General features: G+C 54.1%; 1 protein-coding gene across 1 annotated transcript; it reads left to right on the top strand.

The window, feature by feature from the left end:
- The first annotated feature begins 2,427 nt into the window (after positions 1-2,427).
- Positions 2,428-12,055, top strand: BOLA3 (bolA family member 3). Its single transcript, XM_080712089.1, has 4 exons — positions 2,428-2,495; positions 4,315-4,435; positions 8,376-8,464; positions 11,902-12,055. Exons 1-4 carry the CDS (start codon positions 2,442-2,444, stop codon positions 11,965-11,967), a joined length of 330 nt encoding a protein of 109 aa, XP_080568215.1. The 5' UTR covers positions 2,428-2,441; the 3' UTR covers positions 11,968-12,055.
- The last annotated feature ends 2,129 nt before the right edge of the window (positions 12,056-14,184 follow it).

Raw genomic sequence — 14,184 nt, 5'->3', positions numbered from 1 at the left:
TGCTGGCTTCCAGCTGCACAAGCAGAATCCAGCGTGTCTCCCCTTAGCTCTGCTTTCTTCTGTGTCTGCCTCATTTCCAAAGTAACTCAGCCCATGGTACAAAAAACGGTTGCCAGCCACTCCAGACTTCCTACCAACAACACAGCTGAAAAAAGATTTCTTCAGTTCCAGACAAATCGTGTGGTCCGGCTCTCATTGGTCTGGCTCAGGTCTTGTGACCAACCCCAAGCCAAGCCCATCTAGTCAGCCAGACCTGCGGGGTGCATCCACCCTTACAGGTGGCCTGCCTGAGTCAGCCTCATCTGAACCATGCGGTTTGAATAGCCAAGGATGGTTCACCACGATACCACTGAAAACAAAAATTAGTGACAGCTTCAACTGTATCATTGACACCAATAAAGAGAATTTAAGAGGAGAAATTATGAAGATGGGAACATACGAGTCACTCAATATTGGAATGAACGAGCATACTCTTAGTCAATCACTTTAAAGAGTAAATGTGAATGCCGGACGTGGTGGCGCACGCTTGTAATCCCCCCACTTGGGAGCTGAGACAGGAGGATCGCACAGGTTCAAAGCCGGCCTCAGCTACTTAGTGAGGCACTCAGCAACTTAGTGAGACCCTGTTTCCAAATAAAATATAAAAAATAGGTCTGGGAGTATAGCCTGGAGGTAGAAAAGCCCCTGGGTTCCATCCCCAGTACCACCCAAAATAAGTAAATAAAGAATAAAGAATAAATGTGAGCCAGGCGGTGGCACAGGCCTGTCTGAGGCCAGCTTCAGCAACTTAGACCCTCAGCAACTCAGACCCTGTTTCAAAATAAAAAGGGCTGCTGGGGATGTAGCTTAGAGGCAGAATGCCCTGGGTTCAATCCCCAGTACCAAAAAAAAAAAAAAAAAAAAGTGGCTCCAGCCTATGCAAGTGCTGACCGCATACGCCAGAAGGCAACGGCAAAAAACTGCTAAATCCTGCAGGCCAGCACCAGACACATGCTACAAAGACGGCTGGAGAGAAAGGGCTTGGACAAGTGAATTTCAGCCTTGACTAGCTGGACAGTGCTCAGAGGCAGGCAGGCAGGCAGGCATCCCTCCTGGCCTCTTTTTGTACTCTCAAGAACCCCTGGTCTGCCGGGCGTGGTGGCACACGCTTGTAATCCCAGCGTTTGGGAGGCTGAGACAGGAGAGTCGCACAGGTTCGAAGCCAGCCTCAGCTACTTAGGCTCTCAGCAACTTAGACCCTGCTTCCAAATAAAGTATAAAATAGGTCTGGGAGTACAGCCCGGAGGTAGGAAAGCCCCTGGGTTCCACCCCCAGTACCACAAAAAATAAAAAGAATAAAGAATAGGGCTGGGGGTGTAGCTCGGAGGTAGAATGCCCCTGGGTTCCATCCTCAGTACCGAAAAAAAAACAACAAAAAAAAACAACCCTGGTCTGTGGCTCCAACCCAGGCCACCTAACCCTCCTCCAACTTTTTCACACCCAAGACCTTCGCTCCCTCTTCTCCAGCCTCCTGTCACTTCCATTCACCTCCCAAGTGCCTCAGTCTTGTCCTCCCTCCCTCCTACCACTTAATTCTCACCTGAACATTGTGTCCTTGTCTCCAACTTCAGCCCCCTACACGGAGCGCCCTCTCCCTCACAGGAGCCTGGGTGAGCTTTCTAACACCAATTACGGAAAACGACTTCCCCCTGCTTTTATCCTTCCACGCGTCCTGGCAAGAAACCCAAACTCCGTTCCGAAGCCAGCGGGGCTGCGGCGATGGGGAGCGGGAAGGAAGAAGTTCCACCAGGGCACTAGGGGTTTTCCTTGAAAAAAGTCGGCGGGGCCGGCCGAAATCCAGGGTACGTCCAGGTGTGGGGGAAGGCGATCCCGATGTGGCCAGAAGACTGGACGGTGGACGCCGCCAGCGAAGCCCCAGCAGCGTGGTCGGGGGAGGAGCCCGGCGGGGATGGGCGTGGCTCCGTGGCCTCGGGGTGGAGCCCGGTGGGGATGGGCGTGGCTATGTGGCCTCGGGGTGGAGCCCGGCGGGGATGGACGGGACTCTGTGGCCTCGGGGTGGAGCCCATCAGGGATGGGCGTGGCTATGTGGCCCCGGGGTGGAGCCCGGCGGGGATGGACCGGACTCTGTGGCCTCGGGGTGGAGTCCATCAGGGATGGGCGTGGCTCAGTGGCCTCGGGGTGGAGCCCGACGGGATGGGCGTGGGCACGTGGCTGCGGGGTGGGGCCATGGGGCTGGGCGGGGCTCTGTGGCTGTGGGGATGGAGTCCGCCGGCGCGGGGGGCGGAGTCCCGGCATGGATGGGGGCTAGGTGGCCGCGCGGGTGGCGCCACGCGGGGCGGCGCGGCGCGGCCTCCGGACGGCAGGGGGCAGCCTCGCCCACCGCCGCGGCTTCCGGTCTCGGGCGGCGCGCAGACCTCGGGCGGCGGGCCCGGCGGCCCGGCATGGCGGCGTGGACCCCCGCCGCGGCAGCGCCTCTGCTCCGCGGGAGCCGCGGGGTGAGCGGCGGGTGGGCTGCCTCCCCGACGGAGCTGTGGGGGGTCCCGGCCGGCCGGGGCTGCGGGTGGGGGCTCGGGCCGGGCCGCGGGGCCGACCTTTCTTCCCATTCATTCGTTCACTCGCCGCTGCGGGCGTGCGGAGTGCCCGGCCCTGGCGCGCTTAGGATCGGTGGAGGTGGCGGTCAGGGGGACGCACGGGAGCAGTGTGCGCACAGGGACGATGTTGATTTGCGGAGCCGGAGATAGTCTTCTTCTTAGCCGGAGCCCAGGCGCGTGGGTCCGGCCTGGGGTGGGGACTAGGACCCGGGACTGGGGCGAACCTCTGACCTTGACCCTGCGAACCCCGCAGGCCGAACAGACGGCCGGCAGAGGGCGCTCCGCCCGCGCCCTCTTCTCCGGCTCGGACTCCCCCCTTCCTCGCGCTTTCCTTCTGGTCTGGAACCTGCCTCCCGGTGCAGGCTGAGGAGTTCTGCCAGGCCGCTGGCCTTCAGCGTGGTCAGTGCGCCGCAGGCGCTGCCCACAGGCCTGCCCTGTGATAGAAAGGCCCCTCCTAAGGACTCTTCAATGCTGACCCCCCGGCACACCCCGAGGCTCTTTCCCGGTGCCTTTGCCCTCGAGGTCTGTCCCCAGAAGCGGCTCCACCGTGCCCTGCGGTCCCACCAGGCTCACGACAGCACGTTTCTGCCCCTCCGTATTGTGTAGCACATGGACCTAACGCGAGACCTCTCTCCTGACCCGAGTTTCACCAAGTCTCCCTAATCTGCTCGTTCATTCATTCACCCCGAGTGCTTGGAGTGCATGCCCTGGGCTCAGCTCTGGGATGCTGAGAGCAGGTCAGACTCATTCTTGGCCTTTAAGACTCCGCCATGAGAGAGTCCTTGTCAGCCAGCAGTTCTGTAGCAGCACCCTGCTGTAGGCCACTGGGAGGGGCCTGAGGGTGATGGGGTGACGCCCTCAGCAGCAGCACTCGCTAAGATCGCCGCGGTCCCCACCCTCCCCCATGGCCAGGCAGAGGCCGGCACCGGGTGCTTCTCCCCGATGCTTCATACTTGGTGTCTCCTGACGAGCTGAGCTGCACGAGTGTTTCTGTGCAGCTTACCTTGGTACCAAAGAACCCAGATCCCATGGCCAGAGGTCCCAGAGCCGGCCCGACAGGTCCGAAGTCTAGCCTGGTCCCAGGCCCGCCATGGGCTATTGCCCACGGGTGCTCAGGGTAGCCATAGACTGCCAACCAGGCTTTCTGCCGCTTTCATCCTAAGGGGCCGGACATGTTCTTTGCAGAACATGGGCTTCATCGTGGAGGGAGGGGATTCTTGTCAGTGGCAAAGGGTCCAAAATGTTCCTTCCTTTGCCTCTTCTTTCCAGTGAAGTTAGTGCGTGGTGAAAGGGGAGCCAGCCGAGAGTTTCCCCCAGGGAGGGTGCGGCCTAATGATGGAGCCTAAGGGGCGGGTGGATTGTGGCCTCGCCCTGCAGACCCTGCAGGGTGAGTGCTGGGGTCCGGGCAGGCTGCCCGCCTGGCCTCTCTCCCGGCTTAGTGCCTCACTTTCCTTGCCTGTCATCGGGATAGTGTCGCACAGAACTGTCATAGGAGTTAAACGGCTGTTGAGTTAGGGGCCTTGTCACAGGCATCCCTCCTTCCCCCAAGAAAACCCTGTTCTGTGTTCAGGGAAGCCAGTGGCCACTGGACACCACGTAGCCCCCTCCCCCGCCGTAGTGCGCAGCCGCTGGTGAGGACCGGGCCTGCCTTGCCGGGGAGTGGCTGGCGGCGGGGGCAGCGCCATCTGGCTCTGCCATGGCCCTCCTCTCTGTTCTGTGGCAGCTTCCTCTTCACTGTGTCCACCGGCTGTTTGCCTCCCAGACCGAGGGGGAGCTCAAAGTGACCCGGATTCTCAAAGAAAGCTTTCCTCGAGCTACAGCCATCGAGGTCACTGACATTTCAGGTGAGGCGTCCTCTCCTTCCTGCGGAGCTTCAGGGGGGTTCGCCCTGGGGGGGGGGCAGATACTCTGGGGAAGGGGTGGGAGGACTCAGAAACATCAGAGGGAACGGGACAAGGCCTGGCCTATCTTAAGTGAGGTCCTTTGGAACTCAGGGCCACAGTTCCTCATTTAACCATGAGACAGGCCTTACTCTAGCTGTCTCATGCCTCCCGACATCCAGATAGCAGAGTTCCAAGTGCTTACTTTCATCTGGGGGAGACAGGCTCAGAGAGGCCCTGGGTCCTTTGCAGCCCCTCACAGGGAGGAGGTGTCAGGGCTGTGCTAAGTCCACTTACCAGCCGAGCAGGCCCTGACCTCCTCGGGCGGCCGCCGGCGCCTCAGTGTTGGGAGCAGGCTGGAGCACAGCCGCTGCGCTCACAGTGTGGGGAAGGCAGGCCCTTGTCCAGACATACACATGGGACTGTGAGCAGCCAGAGAGGCTCAGCCTGAATCTCCACCCCAGGTGCGGCCCGCTGCCCCACGTGTCACAAGGGCTTGCTGACTTCAGTGAGTGCAAGCTATACTGTTTCCACAACTTCTTTTTTCTTTTTCTTCAGTACTGGGGGTGGAACCTGGGGCATTCTACCTCTGAGCTACACACCCAGACCTATTTTTTATTCTTTATTTTGAAACAGGGTCTCACTGAGTTGTAAAGGGCCTCACTAAGTAGCCGAGGCTGTTCTCAAACAGCCATCCTCCTGTCTCAGCCTCCCAAAAGCTGGGATTACAAGTGTGAGCCACCACGCCCGGCTTTCGTTTCCACAGCTTCTGAGAAAGCTCCAGGAGACTACAGATCTGTTCAGGTGGTTCACTGAGCAAGGGCTGTCAGGCACCGCTGAGACCTCGATGTCGCCAGGCCTTTACCTGCCCCAGGCCTTGGCCAGAGCTGGACACGAGCCATTGTCTGGCTCTGCCCAGCCCTGGGCCAGGTACAGAAAGCGTACTGTGATATTATGGTATATGTATTTTTGGTTTTTGACCACAGTTCCTGGCTCATAATTCCCCCCAAGGCGGATCAGAGAAACTAATCTTACCCACCTTTCTGTCTTGGAGATGACCACAAGGAAATTCTCTGATAAGACTTTTTTGTGTGTGTGTGGGTCTGGGGATGGAACCCAGGAGCATTTGATCTTCAGGCTACACGCTCTGCCCTATTTTTAATTCTTTATTTTGAAACAGGGTCTCAGTTGCAGATGGCCTCACTAAGTAGCTGAGGCTGTCCGCAAACCGCGATCCTCCAGTCTCAGCCTCCTGAATGCTGGAATTATAAGCACGCACCACCACGCCCAGCTCGTATTTCCTTTTTAAAAATTTTTTAATATTTTTATTTTTTTGTGGCACTGGAAATTGAACCCAGGGGCATTCTACCTCTGAGCTACACCCCTAGCCCTGTTTTATTTTTATTTTGAAAGGGTTTCTCTAGGTTAATGAGAGTCTCACTGTTCGCTGAGGTTGTCCTCAACCCTGCAATCCTCCTGTCTCAGCCTCTCATGTGTGCGCCATCACGCCAAGATGTCCATCAACAGATGAATGGATTACAAACTGTGGGATATGTACACAATGGAATTTTACTCAGCCATTAAAAAAATCATAATTACATCATTTACAGGGAAATTGATGGAACTGGAGGACACTATGCTAAGTGAGATTAGTCAGTTTCAAAAAATAAGAAAGCAGATGCTTTCCCTAATATGTGAAAACTAGGGAGAAATGGGTCATAGGAGGAACTCTAGGTGAAAAAGGAAATCCTATAGAGGAGCAAATAGGCCGACCTAACTGAAGGGATGGGGTGGGGGACGAAGGAAGCTCTCTAAAGCACATGATGAACTTAAATATATCGAAGTCAACCACTAAGCCAAGCATGGGAAGGAGGGATGGGGTGGGGATAGGATAGGGGCTAACTGGGCGATGTGTGCATGTCTGTCTACACAAGTTTTTTACCCCATTATGATGTATGAATACAATGCACCAATAAAAATTTTTAAAAGATGTAAAGGGGCCCTGCCACAGTCTCCCAAAGAAGGAATGCTGCCCAGAGAGACCAAACAGAATCTGAGCAGACCCCAGCCTTGCTGCCTCTCCCCACCCCACCTCCAGACTATCAGTAATTACACCCTTGCAGCGAAGCCTTCATAAAATCCCAAAAGACAGTTTGGAGAGCTTCTGGGTAGCTAAGCTTGGCTGCACGTGGAGAACGTCCTCCTGGAGGGTGGTGCACCCAGAGGGGGCAGGGAGCACCACATCCCTCGTCCTCCGCATAGCTTCACCTGTAGGCTCTGTAATGGCGACCCAGGAGACTGAGGCCGGAGGATCGAAAGTTTGAGTCCAGCCTGAATTCAGTGAGGCCCTGTCCCAAAATGAAAAATAACAAAAGGGCTGGGGAGGGAGCTCAGTGGAGAGCCCCCTGATTTGATCCCCAGTCCCAAGCACATACAAAAGAAAGCATACCCAAAACCCCCAATACCAGTAAAACTAGTCATACCCAAGGAGGGGGTCACGGGAGCCTGACCGTAGCAGGTCACACTGCCCGGGGCTTGCGACTGGCATCGGCGACCAGGTGGGCGCGTCGGCCGAGTTGGATGAGCTGGCGTCGCTGCTGCAGGACGGCTTGCTTGCTGGTGGGAGGACCCTGCCCCTTGCGGGGGCCCCAGCAGTAGCTAAGTCATGAGTGTGTAGTAGAAACTGGGGTTTTTCCCTGTCTTCAGTCATTGAAGCCAGGGACCTGGGTGTGACCAAAAGGTGGACTCCTGGAGCACATTATGAGCAAAACCAAGCCTCGAGCCGGCGGCGGCCCCGCGTTCCAGGACCCTCGTTCACTGGGTTTTGGGCTGGTGTAGCATGTGTGCGATCCTGCGTCCACAGCAGGGCTAGGAGGCCTGCCGTGGGCCTGCCCTGACCCTGTCCTGCGCCCCCGGGAAGGCCAGAGGCTGTTCTGGGGATGAGAAGGGACCAGAGGTAGCCCGTAGGCAGCTTCAAGCCCAGCATAGTGCTGTGTCCCTGAAGCTTACACCTGTTTCTTTCCTTTTTTCTTTAATGAACATTCATAATTTTCTAACTTTATCGGTGCATTGTAAGCATACATCATAATGAAGTTCAGACTGATGGAGACCTACATGCACACGGCACGAGGAGAGCTCCCCCCACTGCACCCCACTTCCTGCCCCACGCGATTCTGAGATTGGCGTTGATGATTTCATACGTGTGCAGAGTGTCCGTTTCCTTCATCAAGTCTCCCTTCCTTTTGGATAGTATTACAAACACAAGTTTTATTATTTTTTTTATTTTTTTGTGGTGCTGAAGATAGAACCCAGGGCATTCTACCCCCAAGCTACACCCCCAGCGCGGTATCTTATTCTTATTTTAAACAGGGTCTCACTAATTTGCGGAGGGCCTCCCTAAGTAGCTGAGGCTGGCTGCGAACCAAGATCCTCCCATCTCAGCCTCCCAAATGCTGGGATAACAAGCGTGCACCACCACGCCCAACTCAAACACAAGTTTTAAAACAAATTATAGCGTATTTTTGTACTTTTTGCTGATTGCAGGCCTTTTGGAAGGTGGACCATCAAAATCCAGCCCTTCCCACTCTTCTCTGGTATTTGTTGGTCCACTAAAATGAAATGCTTTCTGTGCCTACACATCCCATGCTTTGTGCCATACCTTGCCTGCCCTGGTGGCGCAGCGGCCTCCTAGAGGAAGAGCGCCCCGGGTGGCGGCAGCCTGCCAGGAGGAGGGTGTGCAAAGGTCAGGAGCCAGGATCTTTCTCTGCTTGTCTTAAGCGGCTTTCCTTTAGGCTGAATAACAATATCCAGGCCTTTTTTGGACTGTGTAGTACTTCCAGGACCCATGGGACTATAGCTACCTGTACTTAATAATTCAAATACGTTTGACTTGTGTTTATTTTAGGAGGCTGTGGGGCGATGTATGAAATTAAAATCGAATCAGAAGAATTTAAGGAGAAGAGAACTGTCCAGCAGCACCAGATGGTTAATCAGGTGAGTGGGAGCGGCGGCATAACTTTGCCCCGGCCCTCGGCAGCTGAGGGCCGCTCAGAGCCGCGGTGTCTTCACCGTACTACACGCGGGGCATGCCGTACTACAATCCTGCAGACAGGGCTGGGAACCTGAGAAACGGAAGCTGGGGACAGGCGTGATGGCACAAACCTGTAATCCCAGTTCTCGGGAGGCAGAAACAGGAGGATTGCAGGTTCGTGGACAGCCTTGGCAACCTAGACTGTTGGCAACTTAGCAAGACTGTTTCAAAAATAAAAAGGGCCGTGGAGCTTGGGTTTTGTTCACTGCCCCGTGTGACCAGCCTCCTGCTTGCTATTATTTCGTGAGCATTTCACGCTTCGAAGCCACAGCTGCAAGAGGCGAAAGATGTGCGTTCTGATTGATGCCCACATTGCAGATCTGAGTTCTGCTCGGTGTGGCTGCATCTTGTAACTTGAGCAAGTTATTCGGCCTCCTGGCCTCGGTTTCCCGATCTGTAACAGGGATAGGAAGGGCCCTTGCCTCGCGGAGTTGTTAGGAGGGTTAGTGATAAAGTGCACGTCGAGCCCTGAGAACAGCACAGACACATGGCGAGTCAGCAGCGAGCGAGCCCCGTGACCGCTCGCCCGCAGTGCCTGGACCGGACGCGAACCTGCACCGAGGCCGGCGAGGGCGGCCAGTCCCTCCGTGTCGGGGAACGTCGCCTGTCTGTCTTGGGCTCCAGGTGGCCTGAGTCTCGACAGCAACATGCATTTCACTGGCCCTGTCCTGGGAAGGCGACCCGGCTGCTTCCCTGTTGTCCCCAAGCAAGCAGGCTCCGTGACAGCCGCCACCTAACAAAGGTCCTGGCACCCGGAAGGAGCCCAGGCAGGGTTTGGCGAGGGGTGCAGGCACAAAAGAGACCTGGCCTGCCATTTCTCACTGGCTCATAGGGAATTAAATATTCATTCCCTGCCAGGCATGGTGGCGCATGCTTGTAATCCCCACACTTGGGAGGTTGAGACAGGAGGATCGCGCAGGTTCAAAGCCAGCCTTAGCTACTCAGTGAGGCTCTCAGCAGCTTAGCGAGACCCTGTTTCCAAATAAAATATTAAAAAATGGGTCTGAAAGTGTAGCCCATAGGTAGAAGGCCCCTGGGTTCCATCCCCAGTACCACAAAAAAAAAAAAAAAAAAAAAAAAATCAGTCCCTGAAAGGCATTGCACTTTGGAGAATTCACATCCTGGCATTACTGTGCACTTATGCTGGGGCGGACACTGCCTGGCTTACTCTAGAGGTCACTGCCCGGCCACCACCCCACCAGCACTGTCCTGTCTCAGGAGGCCAAGGTGGGCGGCAGAGGAGGACAGTCCCCGAGCCTGAGGCGACCCCCCCATAGCCACAGCACAGTGTGAGGCTGCCGATGTGTGTCTGAATGTACTGATGTAGTCTGGGCACCTTCTGGATGATTAAGAGTGTGGTGATGTTTGCTTTTTTTTTTTTTTTTTTGTAATGGGGATGCCTTTTTATTTTTTATTTTGAAGCAGGGTCTTGCTGAGTTGCTGAGGCTGACCTCAAATTGGTGATCCTCCTGTCTCAGCTTCCCAAATACTGAGATGACAATGTGCCCTACTGAGTCCAACCACAGTCAGTGTGATTTTAAAGAACAGCTGCTCATTGCTTGAAATAGCAAAACATAGGAAGCAGCCTTAAAGTTTATTAGGGGACAGGTTGAAAGCTACCATTCATCCATCTCATGGGACACAGCGCTGTTGCAAAGACATTTTTTAAGCCTGATATGGAAGATCTCCAAGACAGAAAAAGTGAAGGTGCAGAACAGTGTGTTTGAAATGTTAGCAGGTTGTGTTTTTTAAACATAGCTTGAATATGCTTTTTTTTGCTTTGTTTTTTGTTTTTTGCAGTACTGGGGATGGAACCCAGGGGCATCCTATCTTCGAGCTATACCTCTAAACCTACTTTTTATTATTAATTTTGAAACAGGGTCTCACTGAGTTGCAAAGACCTCACTAAGTAGCTGAGGCTGTCCGCAAACCGTGATCTTCCTGTCTCAGCCTCCCGAATGCTGGGATTATAAGTGTGCACTACCACGCCCGGCTTGAATATGCAAATATGCATCTTCCTTTTTTTTTTTTCCCAAGTGACACCCCCAGCCTTATTTTTTATTCTTTATTTTGAAACAGTGTCTCACTGAGTTGCAAAGGGCCTCACTAAGTAGCTGAGGCTGGCTTCGAACTTGCACAATCCTCCTGTCTCAGCCTCCCAAATGCTGGGATTACAAGTGTGTGCCAACACGCCTGACTCTTGAATATGTATTTTATTTTTTACTTTTTGGTGGTACTGGGGTTTCTGGAAGCCCTTCTACCTCCGGGCTATACTCCCAGACCTATTTTGTATTATCTTTTTATTTGGAAACAGGGTCTCTAAAGCCAGTGTGGCTGGCTTCGAACCTGCATGATCCTCCTGTCTCAGCCTCCCAAGCGCGGGGATTACAAGTGTGCGCCACCATGCCCAGCTGAATATGTGTTTTAAAATACCTGCAGAGCCAGGCGTGGTGGCGCATGCTTGTAATCCCCGTGCTTGGGAGGTGGAGACAGGAGGATCGCGCTTTGCTGGCTTAAGAGACCCTGTTTCCACATAAAATAAAAATTAAAAAATAGGTCTGGGAGTATAGCCCATGGGAGTGTATCCCGGAGGTAGAAGGGCTTCCAGGAACCACAGTACCACCAAAAAAATAAATAAATAAAATAAAATAAAATAAAATAAAATCCCTGCAAAGCCGGGGGTGGTGGCACATGTTTGTAATCCCCGCGCTTGGGAAGCAGAGACAGGAGGATCGTACAGGTTCAAATCCAGCCGCACTGGCTTAAGAGACCCTATTTCCAAATTTAAAATATATAAAATAGGTCTGGGAGTGTAGCCCGGAGGTAGAAGGGCTTCCAGGAATCCCAGTACCAAAAAAAATAAAAATAAAAATAAATAAAAAATAAAATAAAATCCCTGCAAAGAATACTAGAAGCTAATAATAACTGTTTTGGGGGGTTGGGGCAGAAAGGAGGATGGAGTGCAGGTGTGGGGAGGAGACTGCTACTCCATGCACCTTTTTCTACTTTCTCACTATTAGTCCGTGTTAGGAGCTTTTGTGTTTGAGTGTCTTGGTTTTTGAGACCGGGTCTCGCTGTGTTACCCAGGCTGGCCCGGGACTCCCGAGCTCAGGTGATCCTCCTGCCTCGGGGTCCAAAAGTGCTGTGGCTCCAGCTGTGCTCCATCGCACCCAGCTCAGATGTTATTGATTCTAAAAAAATAAAAGAAATTATAAAGGAAAAATTGCTTCCGCAGAGCATGTGCGGTCTCCTTCAGATAGAAAAAGATCCTTAATGTAAAGATACTCTGTAATCACTGTCAATCACACAAATAAACGGTGATGCTCTTTCGCTTGCTCAGGCCCTGAAAGAAGAAATCAAAGGGATGCACGGGCTGCGCATCTTCACCTCCGTCCCCAAGCGCTGAGCAGCCTGGCTGTGGGGATGCTGCTGCCGAAAGCCCGGGATGGACGCCTCTCACAGCTCTTCCCACGGCTCTTGCCAAGAAATGTATCTATTTTTGGTCCTAGACATTTCCGTATTATAATTATAGAAGATATGTTATCTATTTCGATGTTAATTAAAGGCCACAGGCAGCCGGTGCTTTCGGGCTCCTCAATTCCGAAGTGGTGTCCTATTGTCCAGAGCCATCTCATCTCTGGACAAGTCTGTCCTGCTGATAGCGCCAGACAGAGTCAGTGCCAGCTTCTTTGTCATGTGAAGAGGTTTTCTTAATTTAGAGGTTTTCTTAGCTTAGTGGTAGAGCACTTGCCTCGCACGTGTGAGGCCCCGGGTTCGATCCCCAGCACCAGAAAATAGATTTTCTTGTTTCTTTCTCTCTGTGAAATTGCTCAGGCCTCCTAGTCATACCAAAAGAAAGACAAGATCCTTTGCTTTAGGTGTTCCTTTAATTTGTAAGTCTCTTCCCTTTCCAAACTTCTTCCGAGAATAACCTTGGACCCTCGGTTTCCTACACTCTGGGATGGACCTGGACCTAGGTCCTTTTCCTGGGTTTAAAGACCCCCAACCCTCTGCACCATGGTGGGAGCCTCACCCACCTCCTTGATGAGAGCTGGGGGGGGGAGGTGCAGCCCCCTCTGCCCCCCTTGGAACAAAGCCACGGTCCATCTCAACCCAGCCGGTCAGACAGACCTGAGGAGCCGGGGCGCGGGCATCCATTCCCGCCTCCGTGGGTGGACATCTGGCATCCTGAGTGCTGTGGAGGCCGCAGAGTCAGTGTTAGAAGCTGCCATCTCTGGGCCTGTGGCTCCAGCCACAGAACCTGCCTCTTCCCAGAAGCTGACTTCCAGGGGTCTCGAATTCTGTGACCGTCCCCACAGCCTTGCACTAGAGTCTCCTCTGCTCAGTGTCTGTTGTTCACAGCCGAGACCCCTGACGGTTCATGAGCCCCTTACAGCGTGGCTCCTGCCCTCCTCTCCCACCTCTGCCGAGCAGCTTCCTGAGAAACAACCACGGCCACTGCCACCCTCAGTCCTCAGCTCCCTGCTCGCCACAGTGGGAGGCCGACTGTCTCTCAACTCCTTCCTCGGACTCCTCCTCATGTTGCGTGGCCCTGACCCCAGGGCCGTCGGTGGCATTATGGGCTCTGAAGACACCTCCCTAAGAAATGAGGGACATGGTCAGGCATGGTGGCGCATGCTTGTAATCCCTGCACTTGGGAGGCGGAGACAGGAGGATCGCGCAGGTTCGAAGCCAGCCGTGCTGGCTTAAGAAACCCTGTTTCCAAAAATAAAAATAGGTCTGGGAGTGTGGCCTGGAGGTAGAAGGGCTTCCAGGAAGCCCAGTACCAAAAAAAGAAATGAGGGACATGTCCTTAGGCCTCTTATTTTTGGGGCAGCACAAATTTCAAACACTGTTGCATACTGTGTCCCCATTTTGTGGTTTAAAAATACTCTTTGCACCACGAGGTAGGAGGGGATTGGTGTCCCGCTAGGGTAGAACTGCTTTTCATGTGGAATCGCCGCTCACCTTGACCAGCGCTGAGAAGATGCTGCAGAAATGAGAGAACGGCGCCCGAGGGCCCAGGCCACCTTGAAAGGGCTGGACAGCCCAGGGGACAGCTTTTAGGTGGTGCTAGGAGATACCCGGGACCATGGACCCAGAGGCCAGCCAGGAGGTGGCGGCCAGCAAGAATGGAGAGAGCACAGAATTCGATCCACGCCGATTACTTATGTGGAACCTAACTCTGCTTAAGGGTGGGTCCCACATAGCGATCTGCTTCTAAGACGGGGAGTGACGAGCCGTTTCAGTGAAGTCCTAGAAGGAACCGTGGCTTCTTTCTTGCCTTCCCCCTTGGACTGTTTGCCCTGGGGAAACGTAGCCGCCATGTTTGAGGATGCTCGAACTGTGTGGAGAGAACCACGTGGTGAGGCCTCGTACCCACGGCGAGCCAGAGGCTGAGGCTCCACCAAGACACGAGCCGTGTGGGCGGTCCATCTTGGAAGCAGATCCTATGTCAGAAGACTGGCGTGGCTGACATCCTGACAGGCCAGAGCCACTCTGCCGAGCCATCCCAAGCTCTGACCAATGAAACTGTAAGATCAGCTTTTTTAAGTCACCAGGTTTGGGGGTAAATTGTATGTGGGGGGGGGGGGGGACAACTAGGGAATGAACTCGGACACGC

This window comes from Muscardinus avellanarius (genome assembly GCF_963383645.1).
Source record: "Muscardinus avellanarius genome assembly, chromosome: 15".
In the NCBI taxonomy this organism is placed as follows: domain Eukaryota; kingdom Metazoa; phylum Chordata; class Mammalia; order Rodentia; family Gliridae; genus Muscardinus; species Muscardinus avellanarius.
Note: the sequence above shows the minus strand (reverse complement) of the source record. Positions and strands in the feature narration are given on the sequence as shown.